This window comes from Zingiber officinale, chromosome 5B (genome assembly GCF_018446385.1).
Source record: "Zingiber officinale cultivar Zhangliang chromosome 5B, Zo_v1.1, whole genome shotgun sequence".
Taxonomy (NCBI): domain Eukaryota; kingdom Viridiplantae; phylum Streptophyta; class Magnoliopsida; order Zingiberales; family Zingiberaceae; genus Zingiber; species Zingiber officinale.
The window spans coordinates 63036375-63053797 of record NC_055995.1 but is presented as its reverse complement, the minus strand read 5'-3'; the positions used below and the strand labels follow the sequence as shown (position 1 = coordinate 63053797).

Sequence of the window (17423 nt, the reverse complement as noted above, 5' to 3'; positions counted from 1 at the left end):
CTGGATCAGTCGATCCGGGTCGGGTCGGAATGATCAAATTTAATTAATTAAAATCCTAAAATTTTAATTAGGAATTAATGCTTAGTATTACTTTGTAAACAATATGTTTGTTTATCGTACCACCCTATGGCGTAGCTAAGTTGGTACAAAAGTGGTAGACTTGCATGGGCAAGGGCTAGAGTTGCGACTGCGGAAAATAACCCTTACCTCCCTTTATCTCACCATGGGACCGGCGATGAGGGGCGTTTGGCGTGAGCATTATTACATTTTTACATCAATGTTTGTTTATCATACTGAGTTGTCTTTTTGAAGCCTTCATACTTTGTACCATTAAGTACTTTCAATCTTGACTTACTCTATTATTTGCTTGAGGATGCCTTTTCAAAAGTACTAGGTTTTCCTACATTATCTTCTTCAATGAGTGTAACATTTGCATACTTAGGATAATCTTTCTGATGTTCTTGGATGTTTCTGGGGTTGCTCTTCTTGTTCACGGATTTCTTCTAGTTGGTTTGGCTTTGCTTCTTCTTCTTCATTATTGATATATCCCTCTTTGCCATGGAGAGCCTTATCAAGTGATTTGTTACTAACTTGTTCTTTGTTTGATTCCACTTCCTGAGTGATTTCTTTAATTGGTTTATCTTGTCTAAGTTTCTCTTGTAATTTCTCCTCTATTTCCTTCGGGTCTAGTAAGGTTGTTGTTTGAGGAGACCAACACGATGAAGCTGCATCAAATATCACATTTCGAGAGATATAACATCTTCCTTGTGTTGGGTCACAACACTACCGTCATTTCTTTGATTATTGTAGCCCATAAAAATGCATCTTATTGCTTTCTTATCAAATTTGATATGTAAATGATTAAGTACAAAAACATAACATATGCAATCAAATACTCCAACATGGCTCATAGCAGATTTAATTTTCTATACTTTCTTGAATACTAAAAAAATCCTAATGATGCTTGTGACTGCCTATTAGTTATGTGAGTAGCTGTCTTCATGCATTTTGCTCAAAATTGAATCGAGGTGGAATATTTTTAGCATGTAGTATACTCATCCATGTCTTCGCAAGGTGAATGTTCTTTCTTTCTACTACATTTTGTTGTGGAGTGTTATGATATGCGAATTGTGAGCCGCCGCCTTGTCTTAAAGTCTTGTAGATACTTCGTGAACTCATATTAAGTATGTTCACTTCCATTGTTGATGCTCTAAAGGTGATATCGCTCATCCCAAACGGTCAGTTTCATCTATCCGACGGCAAGACACAAGCAGGTAAATTACGGGGGAGATTTTGCCTTAGCACAGCGGCCTTTTGTATGGGGGAGGTTAGACACCCAACAAGGTATTTTGCACCCGTTGGAAATTGATCCCAAGACCTATTGGAGTAAACATCCATGTAGGAGGTACCAACTGCGCCAACCTGTGGAGGCTTCCATTATTAATACATAGACATATATGTTATATCTATATGTACCTTAAGAAGTCATCAATGAAAGTAATCATATACCGGAAACCACTAATGGATGGTGGCTTCGCAGATCCAAACAATCTAAGTGAACCAACTAAAGAGGTTTCTTTGCTCCATTCTCAAAGTCTTCAAATGACAACTGGTGTGCTTTCCTATACTAACATCCAGTAAAGATTGTATCATCTCAAACATCAAGTTGAGGAAAACTTTTGAGCATTGATTTTTTCATCAATACTATTAGCTTCTAAAAGCTCCTATGCCCTAGGCATGCATCCCATAAATCAATTGTCTCTTTTAGATTTGTCTACATAAGTTGTAAGATGACATGCTGGCCGGTGGCAGGGCGGGCCAATCCACTAAAAACCCATCATTTGGCAAGTTGGGGTGGGTTGACCTGCTATCTTGGTGGGTTTGGAAATCCCCTACCTAGTCCAACACAAGGTGGGTTGTGGGCTTAGTGAGTTAGCCCATGAGCCTACCAAAATATAAAAAAAATATATAAAAAGGTTGGAATTTTTAAGTTTGGGTTGCGGGTTGGTGAGTCAGCCCACGGGCCCATTGAGTTTCCCACTTTAATTTTTAGATTTTTTTTTTTTTTGCTTTTTCTCGACTTGACCCGCAACCCGCATGGGTTGATCCACCTCAACCCACCTTTAAATGGATTGATAAAACTTCAACTCAATCTGCTTAAATTATTTTGTGGGACAATCCAACCCAATTAACCCAATCCAAATTGACAACTCTACTACCTTTTGTCCCTCCATGAGTGGTGTGCTTGTCAGCGCTAAATTTTGATAAACTTTCACATCCTTTGGCCCAAACACAACATAGTTTCTTGTAGATGTTATTTGTGATATCAAGTTCTTCATTCTAGGTACATGAAACACATTCTCTAACTCTACTTGCTTAGAATTAAATTGGGGCACCATTGCCATCTTTTCAACATGAGTTATAGGTAACTTTGAGTTGTGTGCAATGATAACAACTAGCTTCCTTTTGTACTTTGGCATACTTGATAATTTTTCTTTTTCTCCTATCATATGGTTAGAGCATCGAGAGCCATGTTTTTTTTTATCAACAATCCCTAGCAAAGTGATCCTTTTTCTACAATTGTATCACCGACTATTATTGTGAAAATGTACCTTTTCTTCTGACAATAATTTTACGTGCTTCCCTTTGTTGCAAACTCCTCCTTTGTTGATATTCATTCTTCTTCAATTATCCTCCTGATGCAGTGATAAAGGGGGCCACGCTTGGCACGGGTCAATTGCCCAGGTGGAGATCAAAGTCAAGGTGGTCAACGCTAGGATGTCAAAGGGCTCGCCTACGGAGGCCGAGCGGAGGTCGACCACAAGAGTCGGTCGAGCAGACAATGTTCGATTGGCAATGGGCTTGGCCGAGTTGACCACCCGACTAGCTCGGAGCAGTATTGTAAGATCGCCAGACGACAGAACTCTTGCTCAGCTGATCAGCGAGATCACTGACCTATCTCGGGATATCCTTTTGGGAGATATTGCCGCCGACACGAGGCATGGTCAACAGGCGGATCGTACGACGACAAATCGGAGGACGTGCCCACGAACAATTGGAGAACGTGTCCATGACCACGTGTCCAGGACCAATTGGGGAACGTGTCTATGACCACGTGTCCAGGATTAATTGGGGAACGTGTCTATGACCACGTGTCCAGGATTAATTGGGGAACGTGTCTATGACCACGTGCCTAGGACCAATTGGGGAACGTGTCTATGACCACGTGTCCAGGACCAATTGGGGAACGTGTCTGCAACTAATGGGAGAACGTGTCAACGTCTCGAAAAGCGCACACATCACCCACCAGGGCATTATATAAAGGGGGTCCGTACACCAGCAGAAATACGCACTATTCACTGTTTACGCTTGTGCTACTGTTGCTTTGTCTTCTTCGTGCCGGTGACTAACTTGAGCGTTGGAAGGCCAACGCTGGATCCCCTTCCCTGGCTCGGCACTGATGTTTCTTGTGCTTGCAGATCAGAGCGTGGTCTACATCCAGTCAATGCAGAAGCCAAATTCTCAGTTTTCTGTCTCCACGATTTTCAGATAGGATCATATTAGCGTCGTCTGTGGGAACATAGCCTGAATCTGAAACGTGAAAATGGAGGACGATGAATGACTCGCCATGGTTACTTTAACAAAAGAGGAGCTGTATGCGTTGATACAATTCCGAGCGGCAAAAGTAGTGGAGCAACAACAATAACAGGTACTGGCCGATCGCCATGTACAAGAGCCTGCAGCCTCAAGAGTGGGTCATCCAGCCGGATATGGAGACCGAGCGGATCATATATCCGTTCGGGGACAGAGTAAGAAGCTGACCGACACATACGGAGACGCCCAAGCGTCGATCTCCTTCCATCAAGCACTGTTCCACACTCCAGCAGAGGAGCTAGGCCGAGTGGATTAGGAACGAGGATCCTCCTTGGACGACACATTCATTCGGGACGAACGTAAAGGGAAAGCACCAAGGAATGATGATTCGCCTGAGCGGATCAATCAACAGTTTTCTTAGGGAATTTTGGACGACCCTCTGCCAAAGCACTACACCCTGTTGACGATTGGTGAGTATAACGGAATGACTAATCCGGACGACCACCTGACCCAGTTTGATTATGCGACCATACTTAATCAGTATACCGACGGGGTGAAATGTTGGGTCTTCCTCATTACACTTTCCGGGTCAGCGCAGCGCTAGTTTAGACAAATGTCGATTAGCTCGATTCATAACTTCAAAGACTTCCGAGCGGCATTCTTACATCACTTCGCCAACCGTCGTCGCTATCAGAAGACGAGCGTTAACCTATTTTCCTTGAAACAAGGGCTCAAGGAGGCACTAAGGGTCTACATCAAGCGCTTCAACTAGGTGACCATGGATTTTCCATCGGTCTCCTTGAAAATATTGGTGAATGCCTTCGTCCAAGGGCTCACCGAAGGAGATTTCTTCCGCTCACTCATCCGGAGGCCGTCGAAGGATTTCGATCACCTTCTCAAGAGGGCCACGGAGTACATAAATATAGAAGAGGCCCAAGCAGCAAGCAAAAAGAGGCGTCGGCCGAGCCCGCAGGAGCGCCTGAACAGTGACCGCCTAGTAGCCATCAACCACCCAAGGGCCCCGAGCGGGAGGTGCATAGTAACACCAGGAGCCCAGAACGCAAGCCGTATAGCATGTGGCAGCCAGTCATCCAAAGGCGGCGAAGGGAAAGGTGTGAACACCAATGTTTTGCTCGTTCCATCAGTTGGCAACGCATAACACGCGCGATTGCTATGATCTGACGCCAATTGCAAGCCGATCGGTGTCCCGAGGATATCGCCGTCGATCACCATCACCCGATCGACATAATAGGCGCCGATCAGCGGAGCGGCGAGATGACGATCTAATGGCATCTGAGCAGCGTCATCATCAGCCTCAAAGGAGAAACAACACAAGTCCCGCCAGAGTTTCTGCCGAGCGGACTAGGACGTCGACATGAGAGAAGGAGAATCGAAACAACGCCGCTCGGGGAGAGATTGGAATGATCGCTGGTGGGTCGACCGATGGTGACTCAAATCGAGTGAGGAAGTTGCATGCCCGACGCCTAGAAATACATGCTATTGAATGTAGCAAGGAAAAAGCCGAGGGGCCTGAGATCAGTTTCGGTCCCCGAGACTTAGAGGGAGTGGAGATCTCTTATGATGATGCCCTGATCATCCGAGCGGTAATAACTAATTATAATATTCACCGAGCCTTTGTTGATACTAGAAGTTCGGTGAATATTATATTCAAGAAGGTGTTCGACCAGTTGCAAATTAACCGGAGTGAGTTGTAGCCAATGACGACCCTACTCTACGGGTTTACATACAATGAAGTATTGCCGAACTACCAGATTCGACTGGCCATATCGCTCGGAGAGGAGCCACCTAAGAGAATAAGGACCACAAATTTTATTGTGGTGGACGCGTCGTCCTCCTACAATGTTATATTGGGCCGACCTGACCTTAACGAGTTCTGAGCGGCGGTGTCCACTTTCTGCCAAAAGATCAAGTTTCTTGTGGACAACAAGCGGGGTAAAGTAAAAGGGGATCAGTTGGTCGCTCGGCGATGCTACGTTGAGATTGTCAAGTCCGAAGTAAGAGCCGCACGGAAGGCCTCTCGCTTAGAAGTGAATGCTATCAGGGAAGAACCTCTCCCGCGTTGGTCTACGAGGAAACGGAGGAAGTCCAGATTCATCCCAGCCGATCGGAGGCCACCACCTTCATCACTGTCGACTTGATAGAGGAGAAGAAGGTAGAGCTGGTCACCTGCCTCAGGCGAAATCACGTGTTCGCCTGGTCGACCCACGAGCTCCCGGCCATCTCGCCAAGTGTAGCTCAGTACGAGCTTCACGTCCGACTGGACGCTCGGCCTGTGAAACAGAAGAAGAGAGACTTCAGTGCGGAGCAGAACCAGATCATCCGGGTGGAGATAGAAAAATTGTTTGAAGCTAGTCACTTCCGCGAGGTTCAGTTTCCAAGTTGGCTCGCCAACGTTATGCTGGTCTCCAAGTCGGGCAACAAATGACAAGCCTGCATTAACTTTCATGATTTGAACAAAGCTTGTCTGAAGGACTTCTATCCCCTACCCATGATAAACCGTGGACTCAATGGCGGGTTGCGAGCTGATCTGCATGCTTGACGCATATCAAGGTTACCACCAAATACTACTCGCCCGGGAGGATCAAGAGAAGATCAGCTTCATCACTACCGACGGAACTTATTGCTACAATGTCATGCCGTTCGGATTGAAGAATGCCAATACCACCTACCAAAGACTGATGAACAAGGTGTTCCGACGGCAGATCGACCGCAAGATGGGGGTATATATCAATGACATATTAATAAAATCCCTTCGAGCTGCTGACCTTTGTGCAGATATCGAAGAAACTTGCAATACTTTGAGGGCGTACGAGATAAAGCTGAACTCGAACAAGTGCCTGTTCGGAGCAAGGAGTGGCCGCTTCCTTGGATACATCGTCACCGAACGGGCGATCGAGGCGAATCCGAGCAAGGTGAAGGCGCTACAGAACATGCCCCCGCCCCGTAACTTGAAGGAGGCCCAACGGCTAACCGGACGGATCACCGCACTATCAAGTTTCATCTCCAAGTCATTCGACCAGAGTCACCCATTCTTCAAGATACTGCGCCGAGGGAGTAAGTTCCAGTGGGACGCAGAATGCGACAAGGCGCTAGAAGAGCTCAAGGAATACCTTACCTCCTTGCCTGTATTGGCCAAGCCCATCGTTGACGAGCCGCTAATGATTTACTTGTCATCCATTGAGTATGCGATTGGCTCGGCGTTGGTGTGCCAGAACGGTTTTGAGCAGCCTGTATATTTTCTGAGTCATATATTAAAAGATGTAGAGTCCCGCTACACCTGTCTCGAAAAATTAGCCTACGTGTTAATACTCGCCGCTCGGAGACTCCATCCGTACTTCCTATCACATCTGATCGTCGTGATGACCAACAGTGCCTTGAGAAAAATCCTTCTTAATCTAGAGGCATCCGGATGGCTGATCAAATAGACAATCGAGCTGAGTGAGTTCGACATACAATATCAGCCCAGGACTGCGATTAAGGCCCAAGCCTTAGCAGATTTTGTCACTGAGGTCCAGAACGCTGAGCCAGACGCAACTTGGAAAATATACGTAGACGGTTCATCCACTCGGCAAGGTAGTGGGATTGACATTCTCTTGATTTTGCCTCAAGAGGACAGGATGCAATTGTCCGTGCGGCTAGACTATCGGGCTACAAACAATGAATTTGAGTACGAGGCCTTAATAGCACACTTGCAGGCGGTTCGACACGTTGGAGCTGCAAAAGTCATCATCCACTCGGATTGTTAGCTGGCCGTTCAGCAGCTATTGGGGACGTTCGAAATAAGCATCTCCCGACTTAGGCTATATGCAGAAGCTTTCGAGAAGTTGAAGGCAAACTTCAAGATATTATACAGAAGATCGCCCGCTCGGACAACCAGATCGCAGATGAGTTGGCTAAGTTAGCTAGTTCATTGTCAGCGATCGCGATAGAGCAGTCGATCAAGCAAGTCTCAATGGTGGCGCACATCGACAGAATGGATGGAATAAACATCCAAGCGACTGGAGGAGCCCATTGATAGAGTTCCTCCGATCAAGTAGCATTTCAGCCGATTAGGAAGAAGCTCGCCTTTTGAAAAAGAGGGTCAGACGGTTCACTCTGATCGAAAACCAGCAGTATAAAAGAGCTTTCTCAAGGCTGTTGCTCAAGTGTGTCGGACCGGAAGACGTCGAGTACATCTTTCAAGAAATGCATCAAGGCTCCTGCGGAAGTCATTCGGGCGGGAGTTCGCTGGCCTGAAAGATCATGTTGGCGGGATATTTTTAGTCCACACTGCAAGATGATGTCGCTCGTACAATGGCTACCTGCGTGTCGTGTCAAAAATATCGACCGATCGAGGAGATGAAGGTATCCACGGTGTCTTATTTGTTTGACCAATGGGGCATGGATTTGGACCATTTCCAGTAGTCATTGGTCAACGCAAATTTCTACTTGTCGCAATAGATTATTTCTCAAAGTGGATGAAGGCCGAGCCGTTAGCCAAGATAACCGAACACATGGTCATCAAGTTTATATAGCAGAATATCTTATGTTGGTTCGGCATTCCTCGCCGGCTCGTCTTGGATAGCGGAAGGCAATTCGCTGGACGGAGACTCGAGGAGTGGTGCGAGGGATACGACATTGCGCAGGCTTTCACCTTAGTATCCTCAGAGCAATCGCCAGGCGGAAGTCATCAACTGGGAAATCCTTAGAGGTTTATGGGCTCGGCTCGAGCATGCTGGAGGCAGCTAGGTCGATGAGCTCTTAAGCATCTTGTGAGTTCATCGTACCACATCAAGAGAGACGACCGACATCACACCATCCCACCTAGTGTATGACGATGAGGCGGTGGTTCCAGTGGAAGTTGGAGTAGAGTTCGATCGGGTGCAACTCTACGATGATGGAAACGGTGAGCGAAGGTTCATGGAGCTCGACCTGGTGGACAAAGCGCGGGATAAGGCCACCGTCTGACTGATGGTGTATAGATAACGCATGAAGCAGAACTATAATCGGAGGGTGATCTAAGGTCATTTCAGGTCGATGACCTGGTTTGGAAAAGAATGAAGCCGGTCGACGACGTCACTAAATTGGAGGCTCTATGGGGAGGACCTTTTAAAGTTATTTAGAAACTTCGCTCGGGAGCCTATACCTACAGAACGAGGATGGGGGAAAGCTGGAGCGGCCTTGGTGCACAAACCATCTCCAGCCATATAGGGTCGGGTGAGAGGTGCGTGGTTAAATCCGAATATACTTGTGTAAGTGTATGTCTTGTGGATGCAAGAAGACAATGATAAAAATTCTAAGTATTCCAGACTCTTGTGTCGTTCAACCAAGTTAAAAGTCGAGCGACGACTATAAATCCTAGTTTACGTCAACAATCGAGCAACAACTATAAACCCTGATCTTTGTCAAAAGTCGAGCGGCGACTATAAATCCCTATCTACGCCTTCAACAGTTGAGTGACGACTATAAATCATAGTCTTCGTCAACAGTCGAGCGGCGGCTATAAACCCAAGTTTACGATGAATATCGACTGGGTGGTAGCTCTAAAACCAAGTATATGACAAATAAAGCCGATCGACGAGTATAAGCCAAGAATAAAGCTGACAAGGAAACATACTGCTCCTAGAAGCAATAGTTCTCCACTAAAACGAGGTCGTTCGGCTAGACTGAAGTGATTACTTCGACAACATAATGGCCAATTACATCGATGAGAGCCATACTTTAAAACTTTTTGAAAAACGATAAATGGTTCATGGTCCTACTCGAGCCGAGTGATAATACATTCATTAACAAGTGCAAAATCCAATAATGGGAAGAAACGCTAAGCGACAATGCATAAGGGAACATGGTAGAAAGCAACTAAACAAAGATTCGACGAATGGGCAATCATATATTAACACTTTGAAAATGTTCTATAAGGAAGCAAGAGATGGTACAAAAGTAGGTGAGCTTCGCAATGGGCGAAGATCACTTAAGGTAATCCAGCACGTCATCGGGCAGCGACTCGGTCAACTTGTCTCGACTAATGACCTTATTGGTCATTGAGGTTGGGATATAGCCGCCGCTCTTCAGCTAGTCGAGCGTCCCATCAATGGCGAGGTTGAAGAGGCGGAGCGCCCGGTTGGTGAGCCGGTCATTTAAGAGGTCTAATTGGAGTTAATCCCGCTTCAGAATCTTGAACCGACTAGAGTCTATGCCTTGATAAACTTCCAAGGCCGTTCGGGAGGCCTCCAGCTCGGCCTTCATAGAAGCCAGCTCGGCATCCTTAGCGACCAGCTGCTCTTGTGCCGCTGCTTGCTCAGCCAATCGGGTATCCCTCTCGGCATTCAGAGCTACCTCTGCCTCCTTCAGGTTTTGAGCCAGGATTTCAGCTGTAGGCCGCGACTCTCTAGTTTGACCACCCCCGCGGCATTGATCTCAGCGTCTGCAAGTCTCCGCAAAGACGTAACCTCAACATGATACGAGCTGTAAAAAAGAAAGCAAAATCAGTTAAATTCAAAGAAGAAGGGAAGAAAGAGCATACCTAGGTTGGATGGAAGCCGCGTTCGGATCGGGCTAAGGCAGAACACGTAAAGGACGCCCTCCAATAGCAGCCGGTGAATGTGATACTTTTGACCGGCCAAGCTGGAGGCTGCTTGGAGATAATTCGATCGGCTTCGGTATCTCCCGAGTGATGGTTGCTTCATCATTTCCATTTGCCAACCGGCTGGGAAGTCGGGCCGCTCGAGAAAACGAACAAAGAAATAATATTCCCTCCAATGCTTATTGGAGGACGGTATTTTATCAAAGAAGACCGAGCCCACTCGGGCTTGGAACAGGAAGATTCCCGGCTCAGACAATTTAAGATAATAAAAATAATAAAAGACCCGAGGCGTCAAGAGAATGTCGTGCAGACAGAAGAGGACTACTGCGTCGCACAGCAACTGAAAGGAGCAACCGAAAGGAATTTGACACTAATTGATGAAGGGAGATGTGGAAATATTTACAGATAGCAGTAAAGAAGGGATGAACGGGAAATCGGAGACCTGCACTAAACTGGTCCTTGAAGAAGGTCAAAAAGCCGACTGACGGTTCGTGTCGCAAGTCGTAAGCGGAGGGGATAGCAACTTGATAAGTAGAGGGAAAATGGTATGTGGACTTCTTTTCTATGTCGTCCTCGTCAAACCTGGACTCGGTGGAAGTATATCAGAGCCCAGGGACGGGCACAGGGGGTTGCGAAGAACTAGCCATCGAAAACAAAGAAATCGGGAAGAAACAACGCACGGATTCGACAAAGGAAGGAGAGAAGAACCTTACTGAGAAAGGTCGCCAGAGAAGAAGGGGAGAAAAAGTGTTGCAGAGACTGCTCGAAGAGGAAGGTGCAATGCACGGTGAAGACGACGACGAGCAAAAGGAGGTTTATAAACTTCGTGGCCGATCGCCCACAGCCGTCCGATCAAGTGTTGCGCAAAACTAGGATGAAATCTGGCCGTAGTATTCGAAAAGGTGCCTGTCACATCACGAGCGGATATCCGTCTGTCATGTCAAACGTGCAACAACAGAAAGTGGGACACGTGACAGTCGACTATCGAAAGACATTAATGAAGCTTAATTAAAAGGTATGACCGTATGCTCGGCCATAATTATCGAGGATTTGCATGGCTTCCTAGAAATTTAGAGGACGCCAGCCATTATCACAGGACGCTCATTCGAGAGAGCGCAGGGAAAAGAGAAAATTCGCTAAGTGTAGTCGTTAACCATCTAGAGCGGCACAGATATTTGATTATCACACAACCGAATGGCTGATTCACCATCAGCCTAAGGAGGTATGACCCGAGCGGCAGCTACTAACCCAGGGCAGCGAAATGAAGTCGAACGACGACGATATGTAACCCGATTAGAAACTCGAGAGCACAAATGGTCTGATCAGATGTGAAGGTCACTAAAGACCCTACTTGTTTAATCAGTCGGACTTGCAGTCTCCTTCGACTAGACTTGAGGGGAAGGCTTGTGATGTGGTGATAAAGGGGGCCCCGTCTGGTACGGGTCAACTGCGTAGGTGGAGGTCAAAGTCAATGTGGTTAATGCTAGGGTGTCAAAGGGCTCGCCTATGGAGGCCGAGTGGAGGTCGACCACAAGGGCCGGTCGGTAGACAATGTCCAATCGGCAATGGGCTTGGCCGAGCTGATCACCCGACTAGCTCAGAGCAGTATGGTAAGATTGCTAGAAACTTAGTATGGAGCGACAGAATATCAGGAGACCAGAGAGCTTGTCCGATCGGGAGGCGGCAGCCTACTATACCCAATCGCCGCAAAGAAGAACAGTCGAGGCCGACCAAGCGGAGGAGTACTGGGCTAAGCGGCTATCTCGCTCGGACGATTAGCGGGATCGTTGACCTATCTCGGGGTATTCTTTTGGGAGATAGTGTAGCCGACACGAGACATGGTCAACAGGCGGATCGTACAACGACAAATCGGAGGGCATGCCCACGACCAATTGGAAAACGTGTCTATGACCACGTGTCCAGGACCAATTGGAGAATGTGTCCGTGACCAATGGGAAAATATGCCCACGTCTTGAAAAGCGCACATGTCGCCCACTAAGACATTATATAAAGGGGATCCGTATATCGACGGAGGTACGCATTATTCACTATTTACATTTGTGCTACTATTGCTCCGTCTTCTTCTTCGTGCCGGAGACTGACTTGAGCGTAGGAGGGCCAACGCCGGGACCTCTTCCCTGGCTCGACACTGACGTTTCTTGTACTTGTAGATCAGAGCGTGGTGTAGATCCAGTCAATGCAACAGCCACATCTCTAAATTTCCGTCTCAATGATTTTCAGACAGGATCACCTCCAATTTTTGATCTCTCAATGTTAATTCTTGATCTCTCCATGTTAGAATTCTTAAGCTTTTTATTACCAAAGGGGCTTTCTCATCTTTGTTGATTGAAGCCTCTTGATTGGCCAATTTATTTTCTATCTCATTTAGCATTGACACTTTTGACTATCCATGAATTATCGTGGCAAGTGTATTAAATTCAAGGCGCAAGTCATGAACAATAATTCTCCTCCATGAACAATAATTCTCCTCATCCTTGTCTCCGTAATTTGATTTTAAAGATTTAATTTTGAAATTTCCTGGCATAAAGCTTTAATTTTGGTAAAGTATTGACTCACCATTTTGTCCTTGCGAGATTGATAATAGTTCGTCCTCAAGTTTTGTAACTTAGCATGATTTGCCCAAGCTAAAATTTGGGCAAGAGTGTCTCATGCCTCCTTAGGTGTCTTCACATCCTTGATGAACTGTAGCAAGTCATCATATTACTTTCTAAGGTCATCTTGATTTATTGGAGGTAATATCTTACTACCCCAACTATCTCCTATAAATCTTAATCAAACAAATAAAATTGCATACGGGTGCTCCAAGTGCTATAATTAATATTATTAAGTTTTTCAAGACAACTTATAAAAATTATCAAATCGGGCATAATGACTTGTGTACTAGCGACATCTCTTGTTCTCAAGGCTCTTTGTAGTCGATCCTCCACCGACTGCTATCTTTGATACCAGTTGTTAATTCAAAGGAGGAGATTGAAAGAGGAACTATAATTGTTAGCAAATAGAAAATTTGTAAAATGTATTTCATTGTACTCGCAATCACTTAAAATTCTTGTTACAACTCAAAAAACTCTCGATACGCACAATGCATGGGATCTGAATTCCTTTTATAGCCTGACAACATAACTTAGTCGAAAAGTCTAAACTCGGATTTTTCTAAAAAAATCTAAACAACTTTTTAGTATATCCAATAAAAACTCTAATTATCCCTACCTTATCTAATAAAAAATCTAATTGATCTTTTCTGAAATTTATCCTAATAAAACTCTAGTTATCAAAGCACATTCTCTCTAAGACAATAATGGCCTTCGAGTCTCCGCCTTTAGGGGGTTCAATTCCTTCTGATATGACCATGTCTTGCTTTTAAATATTCTTCGATCATCTGAAAATCTTGGTCTAGATCTGTGTTGTTGAGTTCCTCCCTCTACGATTGTCTCTTACTGCTCCCATCCTATCAGATAAGACCATCTTGGTGACATACTGGATAAGACCATTTTGGTATGACCGATGCACATTATCTTTATAAGATGTCGACTATTCCTTGTCGTATGGCATTGACTTTGAATAAATAGTATGGATAGTAGGACTACAGCAGGTAGACGATAGTTGGTTAATGGTTGCACGAATCCATGTCATCGACCTGACTCAAATTGCCTTTTCTATCCGTATCGCTTGAAGGTCAATGATACTGAACACGTTTCTTTTAGAGTTTAACTGAAGTTGCAGTTGTCAGCATAATGGCATTCTAGTTTGTGGGCCATTTACACAATCTTTTGATCACAATTCGATTATAATGCTAGACTGTTGTTTATCCAATTTGTATCAGTTTACTTGCAAATCTAATTTCTCGCTAAAAATGTGGTGCAGCAAGCAGATATTTGGTCTTGCGGAGTAACTCTTTATGTGATGCTTGTGGGAGCCTACCCATTTGAAGACCAAAGAGATCCTAAAAACTTCAGGAAGACAATTGGGGTTCGTTACACAATCACTCGTTACATAATTGGAGTAAACACTTTGATTTTATGTGACATGATTTGGTTCTCGTCTATTTGACTAGTTCATGTATTCTAAATGCAGAGGATAATGTCTGTTCAGTATAAAATACCAGACTATGCGCATGTATCGCAAGATTGCAAGCAACTCATCTCCCGCATATTTGTTGCCAATCCAATGAGGGTACTTAACCTCGACTTCTATCATCTATTAATGCAAGTAAACTGAAGAGTAATAGTCATTGAACTGGCATAGCTTGGTGAAATGGATGCAGAGAATTACCATAAAGGAAATAAAAAGCCACCCTTGGTTCCTGAAGAACTTACCGAGGGAGCTTACTGAGCCTGCACAAGCAGTGTACTACAAGAGGGACACCAATGCTCCAACATACTCCACACAGAGCGTGGATGAGATTATGGAGATATTATCAGAAGCTAGGACGGTGTTAAAACCATCTCGGTCGATCCCTGGCTTTGGCTGGCCTGAGGAAGAGTCGGAAGACGAAGACAAGGAGAAGCCAGAGGAAAATGATGATGACGAAGAAGAAGAAGAAGAAGATGATGAATATGACAAGACGGTGAAGGCGGTTCATGCTAGCGGAGAGTTCAAGGGTCAATTGAACTAGTTGAACTATTGATCTTATGTAAATTAGAATATGAAACCATTTTGCCTGCCATTATGCTGTAATGTACTATGGATGATTATTTTGTTAAAGCCGCCCTGTATTGGTGTGTGTTTAGCTATGTGCTATAAAGTAGAAGGATTTTGTAAATTATTTAAGACAACAAATTGGCTGCTTGAAGGGTAAGGAAAAGGTAAACTAAATAAAGGTTAGGGATTCAATTCTGTACTTGATCACAAGCAAATGATATTAATGTAGTTTGATGATAATGGGGATTTAGTGATGCTTACTCCGAAGCTCGGAAAAAGAGGATGGATTATAAAAAATCGAAATCTCTTCCTCTGTTTATCTATCTTAAAATTGATAGACGGATGAATTTGAAATTCATTTGCTGATTGTGTTTAACCCGTTTTTTTTGGCCGTCCGAAATCAGACCAGTTTTCTGTCCTCTCTAATCAGTTGGCAAGCTGTTTTATTTTCTGCAGTATAAGTCTTTCGTCCTCTCCAATCGGTTGAATCCAATCCCCCTTGTTGCGGACTTGCAGGCTTGTCGTAGACTTACGGGTCTGCCATGATGGAATACGCGACGTCTGGCACGAAAGAAGTCAATGGCAGTGAAAAACTCACAGTGACGAGGTCGTGAACTCACAGCGTCATCGCCAAACTTGCAGGATCTGCTCCGAAGAATCACACGGTGATGAGGCTTCAAACTCGCAACCTCACCATAAAGGTACATGATCCTATCTTAAAACAAGAGATGACACGCTAGGTAGGTCACGATGTGGTTGACCGGTAGAAGATTTCGTGAAAGAAAAAGATGATGAATTGGAGTGGAAAAGGAACTTCCTCTTCCTCTCTGCATATACTCAAACGTGCATATAGAACGTCAATGCTCAAAAATTAAGAAAGAGGTCCTTGGCGAATGTCCTCTAACGCTCAGTATGATATTCGAACAAGAAAATGGAGAGAAGAATAGTAGCAAGTGTGAGCGTAAGTAAGACTGCCGTAAGGTGTGAGTACCTTGCCAACGGAGAAAATCCCTTTATATATCACCTCGCATAACCTCCACAATTATGAGGTGGCAGAGAACGTCAGAGGTTGTCAGCCTGGACTATGTACAGTAATCATCCGAGGAATCTTCTGTTACCCATATACCAAGATACTTTCCTATGAGAAATATGGAACTGAGTCTCTAGAGATTTAATCGATACTTTAAGTCGATCGTCCTTATGAGTGAAGACTCGCCTTTGAAGTGAGATCTTGAGATATGAAAATCCGACCTATTTTATAAGAGGAACTGTCTTTCAATATGTATGAGCAGCAGGCATGCCGAGCTATGTAAATATGACCGGAGTTATTACCGACCGGCTATATGAAGGAGGATTGACATGTGAGAAAACTCATAGGGTCGATTGACATTAGGGTCAACCGGCCATATGCCGAAAGACTTATACTGAGCGGGATGCCAGGTCCTCTTACTTTGGCCGAGTGTATGACCGATCGGATCTTTGACTACCTTGTCACCTTGACTTGATTGCCATGTCATACATGGGTCAGCTCATAATATCATGTATCACTAGCCTCCCCTTCAAGTCTAGTCAAAAGAGGCTTGTAGCCGACTGATTGGACCCAAGTCTGACTTTCGTCTGATCACCCAATTTGCTAGTTCGACCGGCCAGACATGTTTCCACTCACCCGTTAATGTTATACTTAACTATATTTCTTGGAAAAATGCATGCCCAATGCTAGACACGTCCAGTATTACACCATTGATACGTTGAAAGGTGTTTTTCAGCGTAATGATTCTGTTGTCACATCCATCATAAAGACTCATTTATGGATAGATGCAACGTGCCCCACTAACATATTATTTGATGCAACAACTGACACATGCCTCTCCGTACAGACCAACGACACTTCTCTCTCTGCAAATCAACGATCCCTTGTGAGCCCGCCCTCTTGATCCAATAGTTGTGGTTAAACTATATCCTATGGCTTATGTTTAAAAACCCTAGACGATGAAGAAACAAATCACTTGCACTTCGTCTTTTTCAACTTGCTCTCCGATAATTCCCCTTGACAGATTTCCCCTCTTGCCATCTGAATAAGTAAGTCCCCTTTCTGGTTCTTCTTTATATTCCTTACCTTTTCACATGACTCAAGAGTCCTTTGCTTCCTGGTATACTTCTACTCATTCGGATTTTGATAACGTTGATAGAAACTTAATTCGTCTGCAATACGAAATCCCCAAGAACTACCATATTATCCTTCCTTCCCCTTAAGATCATTCCCATCATCCTCCTCCAGACCACATTACCTTTTTCAAAGACCAACTGCAAGTAGATTTACATTTTCCCATCCCCCACTTCTTATGTGAGATAAGCCACTACTTCAACATTCCTCTCCAACAATTCGCTTTGAATACATTCCGCACTATGTGCGAGATGTTTATTTTGTTTCGCCTACATGACATTCCCCTGACTCTCCATAACTTTCATTTATTTTCTTATCCTAAAAAATTAGAGCCTTGAGTATTTTTGTTTCAGTCTCGCCATAAGGTAATGTTCTTTAAAGAACTTGTTGGTGCAGGTTTTACTGATAATAAGGTTTTGA

At 44.6% G+C, this 17423-nt stretch overlaps 1 protein-coding gene across 1 annotated transcript in view; it reads left to right on the top strand.

The window, feature by feature from the left end:
• Positions 1-14960, top strand: part of LOC121984451 (serine/threonine-protein kinase SAPK7-like) — a 22029-nt gene extending 7069 nt beyond the window's left edge. Inside the window, exons 7-9 of the mRNA XM_042537382.1 lie at positions 14063-14167; positions 14273-14371; positions 14463-14960. Coding sequence (XP_042393316.1) covers positions 14063-14167; positions 14273-14371; positions 14463-14813 — 555 coding nt within the window. The 3' untranslated portion in view covers positions 14814-14960. The remainder of the gene's footprint in view (positions 1-14062; positions 14168-14272; positions 14372-14462) is intronic.
• The last annotated feature ends 2463 nt before the right edge of the window (positions 14961-17423 follow it).